We start from the raw sequence: 25,542 nt of genomic DNA, 5'->3' as shown, positions 1-25,542 counted from the left end.
CAAGGGCAGATGCTATGATCATTGAAGGGTTGAAGTATGCTTTTAAAGTAATATCAAGCATTATGGGGAATTATGCTGAGCACAAGAGTTTGGTATCAGATCCCCTGCCGCTCTTCTGGGCAGCATGTTTCTTTGGGGACACCAAGCTCTGGGAAAGCCCTGCCTGGTGTGTTCGCAAGGGTGCCTGGCTCTCAGACAATGCCATTCTTCTGGGGGAAGGCACTGCCCTAGGCTGTTTGTTCAGTGAAAGGGCCAGGGTCACTGACAGATCCCATCATTTCACTGTAGTGCAACTCTGCTGACATTTCTTTACTCCAGGGGAAAATCTGCCTCATTGTATTTTCTGACCCTCAGCCCATATGATCTAGCCACGCACTAATTATCTCCTGTGGTGTCCGTGGAGAAGTAAGCCATGGCAAATATACTGTCTGCACACTCTGGGGGATAGGACTCACAAGGAGACTGTTGGCCTGGCCAGAAGAGGCTCCCCCAAAATACCTTTCAAGCCAAGAGGAAGAGTTTCTCAGAGGACAATTTGCAGTGGTGAGTCAATAACCCCCTGGAGTGCCAGTCTCTGGACTACAATGGGAAAAGAGGGACAAGACCTACAAAAAGATCCTAGTATATTCTAGCCCAGAAGGGTGGCCTTGACTGCAAAAATTTAGACATCTCAAAGTTAGATATCTAAACATAAGCTCAAGCCCTGAGACCTCCTGTATAGCGAGGGGAAAGAATCAGGCACTTCATCTCAGCCTGGGAGGAACTTTTCATGACAGGAATTATGTTCTCATCAGCACTTTGGTCAAGTCTGAGTCATTTTTCTCCTCTTCCTACTTCCAAATGGAAATGGGACCTTCTGCACAGATCATCTCCTCTCAAAGCCATTCGTCTCAGAGTGGGTGAGCAGAAAAGCAGCTGCCACTTGCTGCCTCACACATAGCTCCATTTCACTTAGTTGTCAGTGATTCCCATACAAGTTCAGGCATCTTTCAAGACAAAAATAACTCTAGGAATATTACTACTGCAATATTTTACTAGTCTTCTAAAAATAGGGTAGCTAACACATAAAGAATAAAAGAATTAAGGTATTAGCTAAAGAAAGGAATTTGAAGACTAGACATATTCCCCCCTTAAAATGGCTATGAAGATCACTGTATGTATTAAACACACCTGAGATCCTAGGAAAAGGAAATTCCCAAACATGACCCTTGCAAAGGACACAATGAATAAACTGCTGTGGTTACATATTAACTCCATTCCTCTGTGACTGAACAGAGAACCAGCACCAGAACTGCAGAGAGCAGAAAGGCCAGCACTGCAGTGTGTAATTTTTACACTTCAATCAGAGATTTAATTGGTGCCTATGTGTTGTTCTGTCACACTGCATGATGAGGAGTCTGTCCTGAGAGGGCAGGTTAAAGATGAAGCTTCAGAACACCTGGTTCTTTAGTTTGCAGTCAAGTATTGTCTGACAACTGCCTGAGATCAAGCAGCTCTGTAACTTGGAGCAGGGGGTCTCAGTGCCTGAGCCTTGGCAAACACATTCCCTTTCCTCAGCAGGCAGCCGGATAAATCAAGCAGAAGAGATCACTGCAATGGGAAGCACAGAGTGGTGATGGCCATGTGAAAGCACCTTTGCTAGGAAGGGGGAAAGTGGCAGTCAGAAGCATCCTCTCCCTGCACAGCGAGACAGGAACGACCTCGGGCTCTTCCCTACTCTTCTGCTACAGAGCAACACAACAGAACTGGGAGAGGTGGCGGTGCCTTGCACTGCTAAAGGACAACACACAGCTGCATGGCCCTGCTTTGGCTTCTACAACCTCTAGGGCATGAGCTAGCTAGCCCTCCATTAGCTACATAAACAGCAAATGGGTAAGAAAGAGAGAGAGAGAGAGAGAGAAAAGGAGAGAGAGAAAGGAGAGAGAGAGAGAGAAAGAAAGAAAGAGAGAAAGAGAAAGAAAGAGAGAAAGAGAGAAAGAGAGAAAGAGAGAAAGAGAGAAAGAGAGAAAGAAAGAGAGAAAGAGAGAAAGAGAGAAAGAGAGAAAGAAAGAGAGAAAGAAAGAAAGAAAGAGAGAAAGAAAGAAAGAAAGAAAGAAAGAAAGAGAGAAAGAAAGAAAGAAAGAAAGAAAGAAAGAAAGAAAGAAAGAAAGAAAGAAAGAAAGAAAGAAAGAAAGAAAGAAAGAAAGACTCTCTACCAAAGTAATCAAATAGCATATGAAAAAAAAATAGAGAAAATAAAAGGTACAAGTATTTCAGCTCAGCCAACATCCCTGCTGCATGGGCAACGTCCGCATTTCTCCTACCCTTACACCACCATCTGCACCACTCAGTGTTTGACCTGCTGGGACACCAGGAGAAGCAGGCATGGGAGAGAGCTAACGTCCTCTGGGTGCCCATGAAAGGATCAAATATCCCCTGACCTCCCTCTGCCTGCTGTCTCCTACCCCTGTCCCCCCACATTAAAGTACTGTTCTAACCTGAAAAGCAGATTTGCTCAGCAGTGCTCTTCTCTCTCTGTGCCCAGTCTTGGGACAGGTTGATTTTAGAAGGAAGACTCGACCAGTCCTCACTCTGTAGAGCTGACACTGGCGCTGGTCTGGGAGCAAGAGCTAGAATCCTGGGTCACACAGCGTCAACAAAAGGGGAAAAGATCGATAAGTACGTTCCAAAGAACAGGGTCACTTGTGCAACCCCCTTCATCCTCAAAGTCTGTCCTTGGCTGCATCTCGGAATTGCCATGGATATTCCTGCGATGAGAAGGTGTGGAGAGACAGAAGCAGTGTCAGGCAACCACACACCATTCCCCAGGGTGGACTTTGTGGACTCTCTGTAGAGAGGCAAACCTTCATGTGCTGCTGACCTCTGTGCTTGAGAAGTCTGTGGCAGCTGCCAGAGTGCAAAATCAATAAATGTGCAACGGCTGAGGTTTGGGTTTCAGGCTGATACACAGACCTGTTATCCGAGCAAGTTCCCTTGTGTTACTTCTGGAATTCAAGGTAATTGATCCACCCCACAAATATTTTGAAAGATTTTGCTCAAATATCAATGTCGGGATTTTAGTACCCCTGGAAAGAAATGAAGATTTTGGAGCAGTTTTCTGCTCCACACAGATTCTGTCCCTGTATATTATATTTCACAGAAACATGTTAGGATCCTTCCCAGACCCAGGGCCTCACAGTACGCAGCATGGAAAGGCTACGTCTCTGTTCCAAAAAGTACAAGATCTAAATATGGATTGAAGGTCTATCATGATATACTCCATACCACATGGCAGCTGATAGGATGGACAAATCACAAGTAGGAACAAAACTTGAGCTGTTGACAGAAGGAGTAAAGAAGGCTGAGGAAGACCTTGAAAGCAAAACAAGTATTTTAAAAAGAATTGGGAAGAATAAAGGGAGATATAATGCTAAAAGCAGTGGGCTGTGTGGAACAGCACTGGAATGCTGAGATGAGCAGAGCCAGGCTGCAAATAAGAATTACCAGATTAGGAAAAAATATTTTTGTGAAAAGATAGATAAGGTCAAAGGCTTGACACCCTCAGGAGGTCAGAGAATTATCCCTCCAAAACTTCTGCAAAAGAGGTCCTCTTACACAGTATTTTGCAAGTGATGCGGTTATAGTTGTGAGGGTCTTTTGTATGTGTGAAGTCTTTGGGATGCAATTCAAGTCACTCTTTTTTCCTGCACCTTTTCTTCTGCAATTAATGAGTGTATGTTACAGATCGTTGCTTGTGCCTGGTCTGTGAAATGCAGGAATACTTGCTAAATACTTGACTGTAGGTATGCAAGGCCCTGTCCCATATGAAGCGTCTGCAAATCTCAGACCTGGTCCCAGCCCTCTTCCCTTAAGTGCTAGGTAAAGCATTTTGAGTTAAACTGTAATGAATGTGATTTTAGTTCATATCTCAACAAGCGTGCTTCAAGCTAATCTGTGACATTTTGCAACTGCAGTGGCCTAAGGTCTATAGAGGGAGGAAATATCTTTTATTTGACCAGCTAACATCACTGAAAAAAACCAGACAACATTTTAAGCATATAAACCTCCCTTCACGGTTAAATTCGCATGCACCATTAGTTAAAGTGGCTTAGTATCTGGCCATAACTTGTTAGCCACTGTAACTTAATTGTGTTTGATCAAATGCCCATTCCCTGAACCTCTAAGCAGCCCCAATTTGCAAGCTTTGTGGGTTGCTCTAGCTCAAGACCCAACTGGTTGCGCTTTCAGTTCTCAAGTTCCCTGGTTCAGTCCCAGATGAGCTGGCCAAACTGATGTCCATCATCTTCTTAAAAACAAACAGACAAACAAAGGAGATGTTGTCTTCCACACACCCCCTCCAAAAAAAACTGCCTTCAGCAGCTAAAACAAACCCCAAATATCGGAGACTTATAATAACATCGTGAGAGTTAGCAAGACAGAAGCTCCCCTGGTGATTATAACAACACCGGTGCTTGAGAAGAGTCTTAGCTTCAAGGCATTTGGAATTGGTCTTGCAAGATCCATTGTCAAATGAGCTTTTTCCTTTGTTTAAAAATGTCAGCCAGAAGACCCCTGTCAGAGTGGTGGTATAGCCTGCTTGGGTTCACTCTGGCTCCCACAAGGCTTCAACAGTTCTCTGCCCCTCCTTGTCTCCAGGCTTAATTAGGAAATCATTTATCTTTATTGGCACTCTCTTTCCCCTGCTGCTTTGGCATTATTATTTTTTGCCTTCATTCCAAAGCAGTGAGCTGTACAAGGAAGACCACAGCCCCATTCATTGTGGGTGGGGTATAATCTACAGCAGGGAGCTCTGCAAGGAAGACCCCAGCAATGAATCTGCCCCAACTGGCATTGCCTAAGGGACTACTGTACAGTAACAGGAGCGGAGGGCATCCCTTGACTCCACTTACAGGCTAACAATAGGGATTCTTGGTGATACTGAAAGTAGGGCAGTACTCTCAAGGGAGATTATATGGTCAGCCTGTCCCAAACTGAACTACCAACCCTCTCCAATCTAATGATACGCCTACTTCATCATCCCAGTGATCTCCCATGGTTAGAAAACATACAAAGAGAAGTGGCTGTAAAGGCAGAACAGCAAGGACACCACCAAGCCTTCAGACCCCCTCTAACTTCAATTGACAACCTACATGACTAAGGGCTGAGCACTGCACAAGTAGTTGCAACTATGTCAGGGTAGGTAACCTACTCTTCAGCAAATGGAAACTCCCTGAATCTCTCCACAGTTGTCATTCAACTATTTGCCAGGACAGTCAGAGATTCAAAATTCAGCTTTGACTTCTTGGGATTCAGCAGCCCAGATCAGGTCTCAGATGCACTCAGCAGAAAATAGTATCTCTCCAGCAGCTGAGAAGGATAGTTGCTTCACTTTGCTTTCACTAAGGTGTATATTTCTTTTTGGGTAATGTCTCCAGGCCTCTAACTGTGTTTTATTTAAATTGAACATGAGATAAAACTCCAGCCAATAATTTCTTCCACTTTAAAGAGAAGTTTCCTTTCTGCGCAAGCCAGGCTTGCCCCAGCCTGTTCCTAATTACAAAGGAGGAATCTGATTTTTTCCCCTCCCTCCAGAAAATGCTTATTGAAAAATTGACTGCCTTGTCTGGTAGAAGAAGCTGTGCAGGTAAGTTTGAAAAAAAGAAGAAATATGACCGATGGAAAAGCTGAAGAGCTGATAAGTACTTAACTGATTCTCTCTTCCTTACAACATACACTTCCCTTATTTTCAAAAGATCTTCAGTTCTAGGAAGACCATGGGATCGGATAAAAATATTGGTCATATCAGGGCGAAAGAGGGCTTCATTCACCCTTTTTAGCCAGAGGTTGTTTTTTTGTTTGTTTGTTTGTTTTAATATACAGGGCAGTATCCATTATTCAAGAAAGAAACTGAGGCACAGAGCATTAGAGTCACAGATGGTAGCTACATGCTTCTTGTCACCCATCCCAATCCTCTGCATTTTGCCTAGGGATTGCAGGGCAGCAAATGAAGAGTTGGACTCAGACCTATGCCCAGTTATTTTGAGGACTGACAGGGCCAAGAGAAACACTATGGACACCTCTACAACCTGGCAGTGCTCATGCTGCCTAGCTCCAGCAAGTAAGTCTAATATGTCTTTGGATCGAACTTTTAAAGAAATGATTGTGTGTACCTAAGCAGGTGCTGTAGAGACTGTGATGTCTTTTTTTCCCAGGGGTGCTTTGCAGTGAGTGTCCCTTGCCAATACTCTGCATTCTAGCCCTTTGGGAAACATCACTATATTCAGAGCAGAGGATTATCTGGAGATCAATGTTATCTCTAAGTGAAGTCAGGTACATAAACCTTGTTATTCTTGAATTAATTATCATTTACTAAGATCTTCTTTCTAAACTTACTAGTTGAGAATTCCTCTCCTTTGCTGGAATCCTCTCCTAACGTGCTGGAGTTCCTCCAGTAACAGACCTGCTAGCTGCTTAACAGAGATGCACAAAGTTGCTCCCTCGACCCTCAGCCTGCATTAGCACAGAGCAATTTTTAACCTGTCTTTGCTTGTGTACAAGAGTCCAGAATGAGCCAGTTCAGATCACAGCAAGCACTCTTCACTCATGGTATTTTCAAGCACTGAAATCTGGCGAACTCTGTGGAGACCCTAAAGTGAAGAATATGGACAGGGTCCATATAGACCAACCAGACCTGCCTGGAGAAGTGGTCCTGCACTACATTCTGCTCAACAGTGGGCAAAGACTCTATCATCTCAAGGCTAGGGGCTGGCCGGAGAACCACATGAGCCCAGCTCCAGTGGTCAAGCATCTGCTCTGTGCAGGAAACCTGCCTGTTTAATGGTATGGTTTACCAGAAGTAGGGAGCACAGGCAAGGATGGGAAGTGATTCTGGAGGGCAGACCAACAGGGGACACTTAGGGGCTAGGCCTTTGCTGCTGGGAGGGCCTCAGACCATGGAGGAAGCAGGTGCTCAGATTTCTTTAAGATGTTTATCCTTGGGCTTATTTTGCCAGCAGGAAGCACTTCTAGCACACAACATGTTTTCGGTCTGTCCCTAGTGGGCCGTGAGCCAACATGTTGCCATAGAAACTAGTAAATGCAAAATTAGGACTTGACAGCAGTGTCCTGAGGAAAGAGGATCAACCTTCTTCCATATGTTTGTGTCCCTGCTCCAGGGATTGTGTGTCCCCTCTCCATCCCAGCCACGCTGTGGGTGGGATGCCATACTGTTACAGCTTAATATTGGACAGGAGGTGCCCCAGAGGCAAGGAAGATCCTGTGAACTCAGAGGAGCTGCTGGCAAGAGTCAGGATCCCAACGCAAAGAGGTAGACACATTTCTGCTCTCCCTCCACTGTCTGTGTCCTGAGCAGACATCATCCACTAGGTACGATTCAGTCACGATGACTGCTGATGCTATTAGCCTAAACTTTCTACTGACAGCTTCTCTGTCTTGTCCCAAAACTGTCACTAATCTTTCTGCACTAATTACAAAGGAGGATAACCATTATGAGGGTATCATTGAAATGAAAACTAACTCCATTCTCCATAAAAAGAGAGTTTTTTTTTTCACACACTCAGCCATAACATATGTTAGCAAAGAATTACTTTTAAGATTGCCAAGGTAACAGACAGTTGCAAGCTGTTTTTTTACTGGCTAGGTGAAGTATACGAATTTAAGCATGGTCACAATTGTGTACTAATTTTAGAAGATAACATATGCAAGTATTTGGTCTTGAAAAATATCAGCATGGATCTATTTAAACAAATTTCCAGTGAGACCCTCTCTTCTCTGGTTCCTGTCTCTGGTAAGATCTCTGCAGCTACACCCCGTTTCCTAGTTGTTTGATTTTACAGCATTATACATAAAGAAAACATAAAGAAAAATATTTTACACTGAATTCTTTTATTTACTAGCTATCTCAGATCAATTGCTATGGCCTGCTGCGGGGTCTAGTCATGGACCTTCCCAAACAGACAACAGTTATCGAAACACCTAACTTTCTCAAACATTTTTCTAAAGCAAACCATTTAATTAAAGAAGGCACAGAAGTTGCCTCTAAAGCACAGCGACTCAAGGGGCTCTCCAGGACATACCATAGCTTACAGGTACATCTAATGGTATCCATTAAATGAGTCCCATCCTACACAGTTGATGTCTGTCTGGGGCCATCCTTGCTCCTCTCTGTTCACCCACTGCAGGCGAAACTGGGTTTGGCAACTATGGAGAAAAAGCACCCAAATCTGTCTCCTGAGCACACTAAATAGCCTGCTTTGATGCTGTGACTGCAAGGAAGCACTTCAGGATAGTTCAGCAGTGACCCAGAAAGCACAGCATCACCTCTAGCAACATGGGAACTTTGGGGCGATGTCCCACAGCACCCAAGCACTCAGCATCAGTTAGCAGCTATCCATGCTCTCTATGTAGCATACTTACTTGCCGTTCCCATATTTGATGCGGATGTCTTTGCTCTTCTTCAGCTCCTTGCCATCTTTAAACCATTTGTAGGAGGGCTGAGGGTTGCCAGCTGTCGCCTCACATTTCAGTGAAATCTTCTCACCCACGTGAACATTTGGGCTCTTCAGTTTCTTCAGTTTTGGAGGGACAGCTACAAAGACAGAAATCAGACAAGGTGAAACCTGCCTCTTTCAGAAGCTGTATGCAGGTGATGTGAGCCCACTGAGCACCTTTCCTTGGAAAACACGTGTGTCTTGTCTCTACTGCCCAGCAAACTCTGGACAGCAGTGAGAAGGGCTCTGCTCAGTGACCCCAGGTCTTATTAGAACAGGCAGGGAAGGAAGGAGCACAGAGTTAGAAACATCTGGACAGGGAAGGGAGGGAGGCTGCAGAGTCTGGTTCACTCAATGGCTTCCCTTGCACAGACAGGCCCCATGCATCTCCTGCTAGAGCAGGGGCTTGCTCTGCCCTCTAGAGCACTCAAGACAGGCTGGAGCAAGGGCTGCTGGAGCTCAGCTTCTCTGGAGATTCATTTTCTCTCCATCTTGCCATTGCTGCCTCTGATTACCAGCATTTCCTTTACCTCTGTCACTGCTGACATGCTGCCAGTCCCAACAGCCCCCACACAGGCAACCGGAGTGTTTCGCTACAGCCAGAGAAGATGGCAATGGGAAGTCGTTCCCTCTCCTTCCAGCTATGCACGCTCTGGATGCTCCTGTGCTCACCTGTATGAGCCAGGCACTCACTCTATACAAGCTCATCTGCCAAGACGATGGAAACATCCCCAGGGAGGCAGAGCTGTTAAAAAGGGGCATTCAGAGTGACAGTGTCAACAGCAAAGCGATGGCTACCCAGAGAGGCTGAAATGAAAACCTACATGTGTAAAGGATGAGAATGGAGCGACAGCAGTTCTTCGAGTCACAATTAGAAATATGAAAGAATAAAGTCCTTAAAAAAGGTCCTAGGAACACCAACGACAGCCAGGTCATCAGTCATTCCAGTCTGAAACATGGTAGGTGACCTTTCCTGGATGTTTCAGGGAGATGATCTTACCATGCCCCTGGAACATCAGGTCGGAGAGAAGAAACTGCTTATCAATCCTTGCCAGGCTTTCTAATACATCAGACATGCAAAGATTATCAGGCTGGCAATTTTTCTTTCAAGTGACAGATATGTATTCCCCTTTTCATTCTCACATCTAACCTTAAAACAGACAATTGCAATTTCCAGGTTTTGCCTTAAGAACATTGGTAATAATGGTTTCTGCTTGTCTAAGATATGTTACAGATAAAGTATTTCCACTGCCTAATATGCACTGGTCGTCTTCTAATTGCTTAGTGCATTCTGATCTTGTGATATGGGACAGCAATAAACGGAGGAGGAACCGGATGGGTTTCATTAGCGCAATCACTACTTTATAGACCTTTGTATTTCTCCTCTCCTTCTTCCTGCCAAGCTAAATAATCACAGGTTGGTTTTATTTAAAGACTGTTTTTACTGAAGGTGATCTTACACAAACGAAGTAAAAAGCACAGCAATCATCAGGCGTATGCTCACTTGGCAAGAAACTCTAACTCCCTCATTCCTTTGTTTTATGTATGAAGAGATCGAAAGCTAGATTGCTCGTAATCGAAAAAGTCTCAACGTGGCCAGAAATGAATCAGTTTGAGGTAGTAGGAATTAGCTAGGCAAAGCTAGCAGTGGCAAACCCAGAGATTTCCGTGATCTTGCAATAGGAAGTACTCAGCAGTACATGAGAGGGTGACATGCCAAAATGAGTGCTCAGCACCCCATGTTCATCTGGCTCTACGCTATTGAGCTGCACTGGCATCAAGGCACAGAAGACAACAAGATCCAGAAGTGCAAAGGAAACATGCTTAGTGCCCTAAGGAAGAGAGAACAAATCACCCCAAATATTTTTCCCTGTCGTAATTTCTGCACACCTATGCCTGCTGCATGCTCACTAGAGACCTGTGTCACTGGTAACAGGATGTGGACACCTGGACATGTGGTAATGGGACCTGGACAGCATGAAAATTAGACACCTATAGACAAGTACTTCACGTTGTACACTGAAGGCTTGTACTGTTTCTCAGGTCACTGTGCCTTAGCATAGCAAGTGACTTCAGAAAAAAAAAATCTTCAGTTTTTCCTAAATTTTAGGAGGTTTGTTAAAATTCAAAGTCTTCGGGGTTTAGCAAAACCAGTATTCCTGATACTTGCTTGGCAATGGGTCAACCAAAAGAGCGGGAAGGCAATGAATGGAGGAGAGCTCGTCTCTTCTCAGAACACCGCGCAAAGAGAGCTTGGAAGGTAAACAGGACCTTGCTTTTATAGCGGTCATTTGGGGGAACAGAAAAATACACTTTGTCAAATATTTATTCTGTGTGAATGTGTGTGGCTTGGCTTCTATTGTACACTAAGGTCATTCTGTACCATTTGAACAGTATACATATCCCTTAAATACCAGGAAGGTCCCAACCTTGGCATTGGCGCATCTGCTTCATATTATTTCTAGGCTTGTGGTCTGTGGCAGTAAGAGGCAGGCCGCATGGCCTGGGAGAAATATCTGCCAATCCTGCCCCTCTCCACAGAAAATGCCGGGAAGAGCAGTCCAAAGCCCAGAAACACTCGGATCGCTGAAGGACAAGGCCAAGGACAAGCAAGAACTCTCCCAAGAGATCTCTCTTCCCCAGTCCCCCTGCCACCTCTGTGAACCATATTTCATCCAACCCCATGCAGGCTTCTCTTCCACTTTGGTGTGTCCTCAACCACCATAACTAATGCCATGTTAACACATAAGCACCCCCAGAGTGACTTACAGCAGGCTTGACAGAGATAGAGCTTAGACTGCTGTAAGAATCACACGGTGCAGAGGACTTCATCACATCCCTCTAGCAAAGAGAATCTCACCTGGAAAAAAGGGAGGAGAACATACTTCCTTCCCACATTGCCTATCTTGGGCTGGCCTACTGCAGCAAGGAAAGGAATCGAGAGTATGCATTCAATTAATGGACTGTAATTCCCCTGCTGAATCACACAAGCCAGTTGAAGGCAAATCCAGTCCAAATATTTTGGAATGTGTCTGCAAAAAGTGCTACCTGCACAGACACGCAGCTGAACTAAGTCCCAGCACATCTGTGTGTGGCTCAGTGTGGCTTGTGCTTGGACATCCACGCAGCAGCATGGGAAAAGGAAGAAGAGCGCTTAAGTCTGGGGATGCAGCCATGCAAGTGCCTCCAGAGCCTTGTACAGGTCACTCCATTCAAAAGAGAAGCAGTGCTGCCAGTATGGAAAGCCAGACATGGGCTTTTGGTGTCCTGGAAGACTTGCTCATGGTCGGAGGCTCTTTCAAAGTAATTTCTGCATCTTTAGGAAGATACTGAAATTCTCATTTAGAGTCATTTAAGTGATGATGTCTGCCACACAGCAGCTAAGGCATTCAGTGATCTTTTTATCCTTTTTCCTTAAACTGCACCCTTATTTCTAGCCTGAATTTCCTCAACTTTGGCTTCCAGCCAGCAGATCTCTGTTTTCTGCTGATAAATTTGAGTCCCATCTAGCAATCAGAAACCTCTTTCCTTTTTAGGTACTTGTAAGCTATGAATGAATCATCTCTCAACCTTTGCCACCAGTAAACTAAAGTAGCTTGAGAGACCAAAGCAGCACACTTAGTACTTCAACTGAAATATGTCAGTCAGTGTTCTACCTTTTGGTTCATTCCTACCTTTAACATCAACCTATTTCCTACCTTTTCCACAGCCAAACCATAGAGTCAATGCCCAGAGAGTCCCGAGCACAGTGCAAGAAGATGTGCAGATTTTAAACGTGCCCTCTTTTCTTAATATCTCAGACATCTGGGGTCATGTTATATCCTCCCAACCTTTTCAAGCACACTGGGAAAGTCCAGTCAATCAGTAGCTTTACATATATCAGAACAATATACTGTCGCTGCAAAAAGTCTCAGCTATCAGATATCTCAGATATCATGGAGGTCCAGATCCAATTGCCCCACCAACTCTTTCCTTTCCAGCCCTTTCCATGCAGTTAATGCTGTCCAAATGCTGTCAATGAAGCTTTTGTCAGGGCTAAAACACTGAACTTGACCCAGCCTCTAAGCCACATTAATAGTACTGCCTTCTTTCAGTCCAAATCACGTCATCCATCTGATCCAGGCACAAATTTCATTCTGACACCTCATTATTTGAGTTTCATGATTCTGGCCTGCCATCTCATGGTCTTCTCCAAATCTAGGTTAGCAACAGAGCCTGCTGAATCACTGCATCTGGGTTCATGAATATCAGGAAGGGTTTTTGACTCTGCCTGTGTGACTGTATCTACACATAGCTTCAGACAATTATTTGGGTCGCATATCTATGGTCATCTTTCAATCTTGGCAATCCCTCTTCTATCAGAATTCAAACCGCCTCTTCATAGGAGTGAAGTCCCACTAGCTTCACAAAGACAAGGTGTCAGAGAGGAGCAATCATGTACGGCGTCAGGCCATCAGCACTAATGCGAGGAGGCACTCCAAACAGTTTTTCTAGCAGTTGACTGCATGAAATGTAAGGAGTACTACAGAAAGCCAAGATCGGTTTTGGCAAAGATGAGAGGAGTTTCTACAGGCTTTGCTCACTCCAGATAACCCAAGCAACTATGACATCCCAGCCTAAGCTGATGTATAGGCCATAAGAATTAAGTCAACCCTCAAATGTACTGGGCCCCAGAACAGCTAATGGATATAATTCCCTTACTCATTTCAAATTTCATATTCCATGAAGAGGTGTTTGCTGTAGAGCAAAAAACAGAGCAAACTGCCTGTTAACAGCAGTCCTGGCATCTACTGCTAAGTTACCACCTTCTTACGGAGAGGAGCAGATTACCAAGTTCTAGAATCTGAGCCTTGAATTACTCCATGAGAGTTGGTTAAATAATCCACCTTACAAGGGCTTACATACACATACTGCTTTAATCAATTCACTCCTGACTACATTTGATATTACACTGAGGTACCTTGATGATAGCAACAGCTCTATTGTTTTCAGTACCTAAAGCATGCCTGAAAACGCCCCTGAGCCTGAACTCAAAACTTAATTTTTCATAAATGGACAGAGCATTCAAATAAAATCTAACAATGGAGCAGTAACAAAAACAGATAGTCACAAAGAACCACAGATAAACAACCCCTCAACAGCATAACACAGAAGCAAGTATTCCCAACAAATTTGCTCAATTAATTCTTTAACATCCAGTAGCACTAACTATAACCATTATTTTAAGAGACATACCTTGTTCACTGTGGGATACCTTAAAGAACAGGCAATCTACAGACATAACTTGGCTCTCTGGACAACAGACATCATGAATAGAAGTGACTGATCTTCCTGACCTCATTCAGAGGAAATAGTGGCAGTCACTGGAAGCCGCCTCCACTGCCTGGCACAAAGGAGGTGGCAGGAGGTTTAGGTAGGTGGATTACATGGGAAATGTTTGGCAGCCTTGATTTGCTCAAATTAAAACAGTGACTCTTTTTTGAAGATGGAATTCCCCCAAACAGAAAATTTTAATTTCTACCATCTCTGGCACAAGGTTAGGAGATATGTGCATGGTACGATGCATCATCATGCAGGTCTATAGACCAGAAGTGCCTTTGGTGGGTCATCATGCTCTCTACTGGGCTAAAGCTTCTTGGTTAACACAAACATATTGCTTCTGGTATGTTTGTTATCTCTGCTGTTCTTATTAGACATGTATTAGCCATGATGCTCCTTCGGCCTGTGTCTGCTTTGACTTTTATGTGTTAAGGAGACAAAACTGAGCCTCAGAAGCAACAACTCCTGCCCACCTTGATTCGTTGACTATTACAATATTGTTGAAAAAAGCTGACTTGTCAAATAGCGCCCAGCTTTAAAAAAAGCTCCTTCCAGCTAGAAGGAATAGAAACATGGGATACTATTCAGGGGGAAAAAAAAAAAAAAAAAAAGGGCAGCAGCAGCTTTGATTAGTACTTCTAATGCCACTAGTGTTCACCCTATGTTTTTTATGCATTTTTTCTTAAAAAGATTTCCTGCATTTTCTTAAAAATGCAGTTACCGTATCTAAGCAGAACATGAAATATAACATGATATATACAATATATCTCATGTGTTAGGCAACTTGTATTTCCAGTTTATGCAAAAATTATGACCGGATTTTCTCACAGCTGGTAATGTGCCTTTGGACACTGCAGCAGTTTACTCAGATCTTGCAGTCATGGGCAGCAGTAATTGCCAGGTAAACCACAATGTGCAATTTTAATTTCCTGGGGCAGCACTTCGTGCCTGTCAGATTGTTTGTGGCTACAATTAGACCTTTTGATTAACACAGAGCCGTGTCTCTCTGCACTAGATCTGTTACGATAAAGACTCCACTGCAGGACCAAGCACAAGATTATGTAGCTCACTTTGGGGACGCACATGTTGCCTCTGCTGTCCATGAGTTTATACGTGTGATCATGGCAAAGATGTGAGCTTCAGCAAGGACTAATAACAACAGCTGAAGTTCTCCAAGGACAGGAGATGTACTCTGCTCCCAGCATGCCCACTGATGCTCTGCCCTTGCCAGCACAAGGCATTCCAGGAAGAATCCCACTCCAGTAGCTGGAGTCCCGAGGTATGACAATGTATCAGTATTTCTTCCAGACCCTAGAGGCTTAGCTGAGGCTATCAGCACAGCTGGCTCTCAAAGTACAGTGATCTGTGATCACTAGAAGGAAAGTGGAAAGATGCTGAAATGACGCTGCAGGAACCCACTTGAGCTCTGAGGAGCTGAACCTGGACTCACACTTGGAGTCCTTGCTCAACCCAGAATGACTGCACTATCCCACCCTATATGTCCCATAGCATTCCTGTTATATAAGCTTTTTTCCTTAAGGAGATTCTTGCAGTCCTCATCATCTCAGGGAGCAGAGAGTTGACTACAGTTAGTTCACCACAGTATATATATTTAAGACTGTAAGTTTCAACAGACCATTGTCAACAGCCCAAAAAAACTGACTGTCAAGTCACAAGTGGGCCTGCTGATTTCTCTATAAATGATCCTTCTGGCCAAACTCAATCAACAGGAAAAAATATTAAGTGCCCAAGATGCTACAAAGCAATCAAGTTCACTTTCCTCTTACAAATGCTGCCTCCACTTACCTAAAAGTGCAACTGATGAATTCTTCCTCCTTCATCTTTTTCTCTCCTACACTCAGTATTTAGTTACTTTTCTTTCATGTGTAAGTTCTGAGACTGCTGTATGTTTTGGCACGGAGACATAAATTGAAATCTCCGCTCCACTGAAATCAATAGGAATTTGGCCACTGAATGTCTTCCCAATACCCAGCCTTTACACTCATATTTTTTAAGGGAGATAGTGAGTGCTCTTGTCAAGAATAGGCAGAATTGTTTGATGTGCCCATGTAAGTACCGACTTAGATGCTTACCTGAATAGTACAACAGCTACAAGAGATTTGTGTGCAAATATGCAATACTAAAAGACAGGGCTGAAGTGCTTGGATTTGCCAAACCTAGTACTCTATGAACACTAGCTGGTTTGGAAACAATGTAATTGGAGTAGAATTGCTATTGTGTTTGTTTGTTTTGAATATTTTTGGCCAGGAAGTTGTCCTGGAGGTATAGTTGAGCATAAGTGGTCTGATGGAAAAATGTCATTCATTCTGTTCTTATTAAAACCAAAAACAATAGCCACACAAAGACAGCAGCAACAATTTTTGCTCTTCATGCCTCTAACAATGTGTTTTCAACCCTAAAGGCAACATCTTGTTTGTACCCAATTGATTCTGGATCATACTTTATATAATCAAATATATCTTTGAACAAAGATATATTTTACGAACTGCTCAATTTCCAGATGACCTTGGACACAGCAATTCATACAATATAGCTTTATCTCTATCTTTGCAATCAACTGAAAAAATGGCCCACCCATATGCTACAGAACGCCAGTCAGGATCCAGTCGATAAATGAATTGCCAAGAGCATTCAAACCTTTAAAATACATTAATTCTTTGTTTCAGTCACTGCATATTAAGCACAAATCATTTGCCTTAGTTCACTGGAAAGTACACTGGAAAGGACCTGGGTGGAATCCATTGTCTTTGAATCACCAGCGTAAAACACAGCACTCAACTAACTCAGGCAACAAAATAATCTAAAACTGAAAATGAAAAATAAAATGAAAAAAATCCCTGTTTTTCATTAAATGGTTATTGTGACATCTGTACCTGAAAGCATACATAGAAGGATTTGCTTATGTAAAAATACTCTCAGTGAAATTACATCAGTATTAAAAACAGATGAAAGAACTATTTGATATTTCACAGCATTATCAGCTGCAGGAGTGTTTATTTAAAAGATGTGAGAGACAGAAAAGTCCTAGTTAAAGGGAAGATGAAATCCTTGTAACACAGCCTATACCGCCTATGCTCTACCGATGACAAGAGGACAGAAAATACAAAGGTAAGGAGCATTATGTGTAAATTTGCAAAAATAAAGGGTAGCTACAGTCCCACAGGTACAAAACACCTCCAAAAGACAGTCACCAAATCCTTCCAATATATCAACAAGGAAGACTATTGCAAATAGACAAATACAATTGAGTCTCTGAGTGAGACACATTGTTTACCAAGAAACTGCATGTTTGTCTCCCTCTCTTTGCCCAACCCTGTCCAGTGCCCATTGAAGTTAAATGTGAAAGTGAGGGACTAAGCTTAGGATCAAGTATGCATTTTTAGTACAGCACTTCCAGATTTTTTTTCCTCCTCGGTCCCTGTTTTACATTAAAATGGAGAGAGCACCTTAGTCTGGAAGTGTTAAACTACTGGGATGTGAGGTCTGAGGTCAGGAAGACCACAAAGCACAGAGCACAATCTGCAGCACCTCACTGTGGAGGAACTGCTGAAATTCAACCTACATAGACAAAATCCCTAAATCTTCCTCCTTTCCCACCCATCCAGACTTAGAGGTGAGAGTCAGCTTTAACAAGACCTTTGAAAGAGGCTTAACCTAGTAGGGCAAATATGCAAGAATTTGGGACCAATTACAGTGATATAATTCAGGTCTGGCAAAGGTCAAGTGAAAGTCATAGGGGACCTCCCAGCTTTTAATCTTTTTTCGATATTTCAAATTCCCACAGATGTTCTGGATCAGAGAATGTCCTGATGTTTCATACAAGGCCAGGTGGACACACTGCATGACACAGGCGTATTTCTGCCCTCTCTGAACAGAGCAAGTACTTTAAGGTCTGCAGATGTTAAATTCAACTAGCAGTTTCTAACATTTGCAGGGGAATTTTTTACTTTTAACCTATAAAATCATGGCAACTACTATTCCGTGACAAAAGTCAACCACTTGCAATCTTACTTACAAATATTTTTTTCCATGTCTCTGCTTACTTTGAAAGTTCACCATTGTCTCTGGTAGGGTTTTGACAAATCCACCAGAGGGTATTTCCAAAACAGAAAGCTGTGTTTTTATCAGGATCTCCCCACAAGAGACTCCAGGGCTTGCATTAAAGACTTGTTTGTTCTCTGTAATGTTATATTTGAAAGATGAAAAGTTTGTCTATTAGTTTAAGAAATGTTTTAAAGCACAAGTACCAAAAGAACCCTCAAACATTAACCGCAGGTCTGTTTTTCATCCAGACACAGGAAAAGGAAAGAAAATAAAGATCATCCATGGGATAGCTTTTTTAGGACAGCCCAAATCCTATCAAATGTAGATAGATTTACCACTCTATATTACTAATATTCCCATAATACTAAGGGCTTCCTGGATCTCAGCCACTCCTGCAACCTGTATCAGGCCAAACTCTACTTTCTTCCCATACATCAGTCATTCCATTGAAGTCAGCGTGACTATTTGCACAACAGAACTTGATCCGCACATAGGGGTCGGCTCCAGTCCATGCCTGCAGCATCCAGTGGGCTAGCTGAACTGAACGAGCAATTGAACCCTACAGAGTAGGAGCCACCCTCCTCAGTGGGTTATAGAGGAGAAGCAAGTTGTAAATTCCATTTGGGACACTGGGCACTGCCCAGCGGAGACACTAACACAGCGTGTCTCCTGCCTTGTCCAGAGTGTGGCTTCCCAGCATTGTTCTGAATAGCTCTGGACCCCCACTGAAGCACAGTGATGGGTGGCTTACACTGAAATGTCCCCCAAACAGGCTGATTTATGGCTGCCAGGAGTCTCAAGGATGTCAGCTCTTCCTGATTAATTTTTTTATCCTTATTTTCCCCCTTTTTATATTTGAATATTGCTTATTGCAATATTCTTCAGAACTATTCTCTGGAAAGCCATACTGGCTAATTTTTGGCTTGTAAATTGTTCATGAGCAGTTTGTGGCTTGTATTAAAAAAAAAAATCAAGCAACTCTGGTTCATTTTGGTTGGATAAAGAGATTTTGTGGCCTCCATCAATTCTAGTCCCTGACAGCAGTGACAGAGCTGTCATAATCACAAACATACAGTTGCAATTTTAAAATTTGTTTCCTGTGACTCTTCGTTAAAGTTTAATCAGCAGTTACTGTTTCCACAAATATTTCCGGCAGAAAGTTCACTTCATGGAATATTCGCAAGCAACAAATAGAATGAAGATAAAGCAAATCTGAGTTTTTGATGTAAGCAAATCTTTGCTAGTGGATCCACTACTTCATTTAAGGATCTGAGGAACAGAAGCAAAATAAGCGGTGACATAGCTCATTTTCTAAGGAGACACTGCAGAGCGTGATCAAGCAAAACCAAGCACCAACCACACAGCCACGAAACGTGAGTCTGCAGAAGATGACATGCAACAAAGTGATGACCTCAGCAGTAAGAGTACTGTATTCTGAATTCCAAGTGGATGGGGTTTATTAGACCTGCTTTTAGTCTAGATGCTGATCACAAAGTGGGATCTTCTGCTGAACTCACCAACAGATCCTGCACAACACAAACAACTTTAAGGTGAAAACAAGAATTCTGAACAAAGATAGTTGTTGAGCAAAGAGCTATTAATAGTGCTGGGTTTTATCCCAGAAATATTGCGTAAAGCAGGACAATTCTCAGCCCTTCACTGTGCTTCCATTCCCTCTCTCAAAGATCCTACTTAACACATTTGGGGCAAGGACTGTATCTTATGACTCTGTGCTGTGAATAGCACAAGGGGAACAATGCAGCTGTCAGGACCTCTGGATGCCACCACAAACACCAATTATAAGCAGCAGTGACAACAAATGGAAGGAGTTTGGGATCCAAAGAAAACCTGAGAAAAGATGGGACACAATGTGGGATTCATCTTGTGTTACAAGCATGGATAGCTCTCATCTCCATGCAAGAGTGACAGGGAAAAGCAAGGAAGCAGTTGAGAGAGCTAGACAAGCGTATAGAGGACTCTGCCACCTACTCCAAGACCAGCTAAAGTGAAATTCCACATTTGATCCTTTATTTCTGCACTGTGATTGCTCCTCCCCTTCACCATCTCTCCAGACAATCTTTGAATGACCATCCTAGCAGCCATGCAAATTAAGGTCACCCAGACACCCAAAAAGGAGATATTCAGGAGACTTTATGCAAAGTAGTATGAAAAACCTACCTGCTATAGAAGCAGTACAAAAAGAATGGTTGAAGGAGTGAGATGTCCTCTGCTGGGGAACATTTGCATAGGAAGCCATCAGTCTAATACCTTGTGCAAATGACATTCTGATCAGTATGTAGGAGGGAAGAGTCCTGGAATAGTGCTGAGGAGCTATCCTGAATAATCCTGACTAGACCTTTGCCATTTTCAGCATCTACAGAATCAATATAGAAAGACAGGGCAAAGACAGGGTTGAGCTGGACATCAAATCACAGAATTACAAAAGAATTTGGAAGATACCCTCATAATCTGAGTAGACCACATCGCTGCACAGGGTTGCATCAACCCATTCACCCATTCAACTCACTAGGATCCTGACAGAAAAACAGTGTGGTACTACACACCTACATTTCTCTGACACGGGGAACCCTGGGATCTAGTCAACCTCAGGGAAGCCCAAGTATCCCAATTCCAATCTCTCAACAACACTGCCTTAGAGATCTGGAGTCGCTGCAAGAAAGGTTGTCAGTACAAAGGCAAAGCAGCTAGCAGGAGGCTGGAGACATATCCACACAGATAGTTATTGCGGTCTGTGAGTTGTTCAAACAGGTTGGTGCTTTGGCCCCCAATTGCACAGACATGTGCACTCCCATGGATACAGACCATTTGTTCTTTGTCCTTTACATTACTCCATCTTTCCGTTTTCTTCTCCTTGCCCATGACAGGTTGCCCCCCAATTGTTTGCAGTATAACCCAAACCACTCATCTTTGTCCTTCCCATCTCACTTCACCTTGGCTGCAAGATGCATACTTTTTTCTTTCCTTTACAAGACAGTGACCTTGAAAACCTTAATCAGTTCTCTAAGCCCCAGCTTCACCTTCCTTTCATTTCAGGAAATGATGATCACCTCTCACATTCAACTGGAGGCAGCCATTTCTTTGTAAACCTGAAAGGGTCTGAATCATCTCTCTAACCTCCCAGCAACCCGAACATTGGTGCTTCTTTGTTCTTCCATCAGTTCAGGGTGGTGCACCAAAAACTCCAGTAATATACACAGCTCTGAAATACTTCATTGATTCTTCAAGGTTCTGTGGTGCTCTCTGATCTTCACTCTCACCCGGTCCAAGGATGTAGAAGCTGAGTTCAGTGAAAGGTGGCTATTCTTTATCCTTAGACAACATGCCCTGTCTGTCCCTGCAGTGAATAGCTCCTCTATCTGATTGCCAAGTCTGAAACACCAAGAGAAGAAAGCCTTACTGCTAACCTAGGTGCTACAGTTTGCAGTTAGAGGACCCTCATGCTCATATAGAGGAAGACTGACAACAACCTCAAACAAGTCCAAATGCCCACCTCCTTGTCCATGGGCACCAGTCTGTGTTCCCTGATGCCATGCCTCCCACTGCCACATCCTTGCTGTGCTGAGCCACAAGCAGAGGAGCATCCTGCATTCAGAAAGGCAGGGGAAATGCTAGTGGTCTTGGTGCAGTTTCAGGGCTTGTGCCCAGCTCAACTGAAAATCACACTTGGTCTAATTTCCTAAGGACAGGCAGGGGACATGAGAAGGGATCACAGCTGGGAGGAATAGGTTAAAAGATACAGGGAACACTAAGAAGGAGATTGGATGAATCTGTAGCACCTAGAGGAAGGAAAAAAGTTTGTTATTCTTTTTTACCTTTTTGCCATAATTATTTTTGGTTCCCCCTTCAGCAGCACTGCCCTAGGTAACGGAGGGCAGCACTGGCCTTGTGCACTGGACACCAGCACAGCGAGAAAAGCACAGCCAAGAGTCACTCATCTCCTTGATATTTTTGTTACAGACCCCCTCCCTCTGAAAACAACTTAAGGTAGCAAGTTGTCATTAAACCACTCCTCCCATTCTGCCTCTCCCATGAAAGTCAAGACAAGGAGGGAAATGAAGACCCTGTGAATAAGCAGGATCCTGTTCTGACACAGCCTCCTAACAGGCTGTTGAGCAAGCAAGTGTAGAGAACAGGACATGAGCCTCAAGTCTGTGGCACATGGGATGAAAGAGAAAGTTTACTGGATTATGGTCTTTACCAAAAGCCTCACAGACTCCTTATGTCTACAACCAGTCAGAACAGTTGACTGTAGGATGTGCACATAACTTTCCTCCAGTCCTCAAAGATGTCACCATATTTAACATCATTCCTTAGAGTCAGCTCAATGGACTCTACTGTTACTATCCAGTGCCAGATACAAGAACACAATGAACACCAACTTTCATGCAACTTCCTCCAGCAAAAGAGGATTCAGTCTCCATCAAGGACCAGCTTTTATGATGGTGTTTCTGGCCAAGGATCCAAGCCTGTGGTTACTTGGATCTGACCTGTAGATGGAGAAGAAAGAACCAGTAAGGCACAGCTTACCCTCTTATGTTTTTCACCTCAAATTTTCCAACCTGCTTCTCTTCCTCTGTAGCATGCTGGTAAATATATTTCTCGTCAAAATATCAGATAATTAACTGGGAGCATCTTTGTCAATGTGAACAAAAGTTGAACACGCATAAGATCCCACATCAGCCTTGCAATATGAAAATGTTCTGCAAAACCTCCCCAGCTAACTAAATATTAACAGATTTAGCCTCTTAAGAACCCCCATACAGTTCTTTTAATTGCTGCAGGAGCAACAACAGAGTTTAACTGCATGCGGCTCACCATGAAGTGCAGCAACTGGCAAGACTTTAACTCCCAACACTGTGCTCTCCTTCAGTCCCCTGATAATTTGACACACTGTTTATCCTAACCCATTGTTCATAGTCCTCCACCCAGTTTTCAGCCCATGTGATACTCTCCTGTCCCTACCAAATGGAATTAATTTGGAGTGCTGGGATTTTATGAACTGCTCTATCAGGAGGTTTTACTACTGTTTAAATACTGGCAAAGTGTTACCTGCTTTCATGTAGATATTTTGACATTTTATCAGATATGCATGCTAAACAAGCACGCCATCATATCTTTTTGTGGGGCGGTTGTCTTGTAATTCCTGAAACCACAGTGATCCTCTGAATAATCATATGTCTTTGCAAGGAAGATGTTCATCAGTTAGGACTGTTTATCAGTACAGACCTTATTGCATATTTTCCCTCTACCTCTAACTTTTTATGTAAAACTGATGCTGCTAAAAAAATTAGCTGAACTTAGGTCAAGAGAAGACAGCTTTTGAAAGACTTCCAATGGTTCATTTGCAATAAACAGCTGAGGAATAAATCATTTCAGCCCTGGTGACTCTCTAAGCAGCCAACTCTGTTAGTAGGGAAGGCTCTGGGCAACTCCAGCAGCGAAGAACAGGAGAAGGCTTCGGTGACGCATGGGAACTCGTGACAGCCACAGAAAGAAGCCAGAAAAGACCACCATGCTGCAGAGAGGACAACTGCCATGTTGGGTTAGACCACGCTCCTCGCTAGACAGGGACCTCCACTTTATGGTAACAAGTATCACTTACTCCTCTTGAATAACTTCCCAGTAGGGAGGTTTTCTGCATTATATCCAGGACAGAGCTGTTGTTTCTGCTCTGATGCCCAGAGGCTTAAAACCCCCTATGTATTTTCACCCTAATTAATCCAGCTGACAGCATGCCTATTTTTCATATAAATCTTGCCTTTTCTGCCAGTCCTTCTATGCTATTGCCCTCAATGACAGCAGTGACAATTTCTGCAGGCTACTAATGCACTGAGTGAAAATGAGCTAACAGTTAGGGATGTCTGGGTTTTCACCTTTAGCCTCAGAAGAGATAGGAAGTAGGAATGCCTCATATATGTGACATTCTGTGCTCATTGTGTCTCTTTTCTTTTCAGGGGTCTTTGTTTTCCATCCTGTGGGGCACAAATTATTCTCAGTGTCTCTTTCCCCAGTCTCCAATACAAAGGACCTTCCCCACCAAAATTGTCCTTGGAAGAGCCATGATAATGCTTGGCATGGAAAAAATAGCACTGTGCCAGTAACAGAGGACATAAGATCTCTGTTCACCAGGGCCATCCCTGGGGATTACCAGCATGGCTCCAACTGCACTTCAGGAGACACAATCTACCCACATATCTCCTTTTCTGGGCTTGCAGTCAGATCTCCTCAGGCTCATTTGACCCCAGCCCTTCTGAGGCCTGACACAGTAGGGCTCAGCCAGTGTTCATAGTGCATGCTTAAACCTCCAGGAGGCTGCAGAGAACAGTCAGGGACAGAAGACTTCTTATTCTTCTATGTGAAGGCCATGGATGTTAGCTAGGATGGCCAACTGATAGCTTAACATTTGTGGTGTAAAACAAAATACCCATATGCTGTCTCTGTAGTATGCTGCTTCCCCATAAGGCAGTAAGCTCTCATGGGCTAAAAGTAACATAGAAAGACTCTTGACTTGGAGTAATTCATTAAGCTTAGTCCCAGGCTGCTCTAACAGGAGTGGACCTAAGCAATGAGTCCATATCCCAACACAAGGAAGGGGGATTTATAAATTGTCGGTTGGCAACCTCTGTGTTCAGGATAGCTTCTCCAGAGAGCATGAAGAAACCCAAAATTAGGCCTGAACTCTTTTCTGGTACATAGGGAGTCTGAGGACACCAGCATCCTCCCTGTTACCCCATCACCTCCTCTATGCAATTAATCAAAGTCACCACAGTGCAGCGTTGAGAGCCCAAAGACAGCTTGGAATGGAGCTGCCACTGAAGTCTTTGGCTTCTCAATTTAAATTTAGCTGTTTAACAAAGTCCAACTGTCAGCACAGTAAACATACTGGTCCTTTTTCTGCAGAGGGTTTAGGGCAGGAACCTGGTACAGAATAATTCTTTCCCTTTAAATTCACACCCTAGGCCCGTCATATTTTGAAAGAGCTTCCATGCGCAGACAAGCCCTGAGGCTTCAATGCAGAAAAACGCCCCTGCTGGGGGAAGCACCCAAGTAATTTTCAGGCCAAGGTTCCTGACTATTACAAGTCAGTGGCTAAGACTGCGCATGGTAGAAAAGAAGGGGCAGAGTCAGAAACATGTGGCAAGAAGGGAAGATTCTCCATTAGGGTGAGAAGTGACCAAATGTATAATAAAGGCACTTAGCATCTCCTCTGACCTACAGAAATGGCCATGAGACCCTAGGAGAAAAGGAAGGAAGGCAGGAGAAGGATGAAAAGTTGGACAGATGTCACGCACTCAGCTGAGCTCACTAGGATCTCTGAAATGATGAGTTTGAAATAAAGATCATGGTCTATGCATCTACAGGTATGTTCAGGGCTTATTACCTTTGATGTTTTCAACGTTTATGTCTCAGAAAAGACCCACTGTCTGGCTTTTCCCTACAATCACAAAGGTTAAGAGAATTTGGAAATTCCCAGAAAATAAGGCAAGTACAACACCCGGGGCTTTACGGGAAATACCAGATTATCACGGTTCTGGCAATAAAACCAAAATTGTTGGCAGCGCTTCAGATTACTACTGCTTTTCTTTTCCTTTCTAACCCCCAAATGAACAAGACACCTACCTAACCCTGCAAGAAAACCCAACCTCTG

General features: G+C 43.5%; 1 protein-coding gene across 4 annotated transcripts in view; it reads right to left on the bottom strand.

Annotated features, from left to right (window-relative positions):
* The window catches only part of NRG2 (neuregulin 2), a 166,964-nt gene that overhangs the window by 55,321 nt on the left and 86,101 nt on the right, over nucleotides 1–25,542 (bottom strand). For all 4 annotated transcript variants that reach the window (XM_088522682.1, XM_088522685.1, XM_088522684.1 and 1 more), the window contains exon 2: nucleotides 8,416–8,587. In XM_088522682.1, coding sequence (XP_088378808.1) covers nucleotides 8,416–8,587 — 172 coding nt within the window. The remainder of the gene's footprint in view (nucleotides 1–8,415; nucleotides 8,588–25,542) is intronic.

Source organism: Tinamus guttatus, unplaced genomic scaffold, assembly GCF_059628265.1.
Source record: "Tinamus guttatus ecotype Peru unplaced genomic scaffold, ASM5962826v1 Tinamus_guttatus_pri_ptg000155l, whole genome shotgun sequence".
In the NCBI taxonomy this organism is placed as follows: domain Eukaryota; kingdom Metazoa; phylum Chordata; class Aves; order Tinamiformes; family Tinamidae; genus Tinamus; species Tinamus guttatus.
Note: the sequence above shows the minus strand (reverse complement) of the source record. Positions and strands in the feature narration are given on the sequence as shown.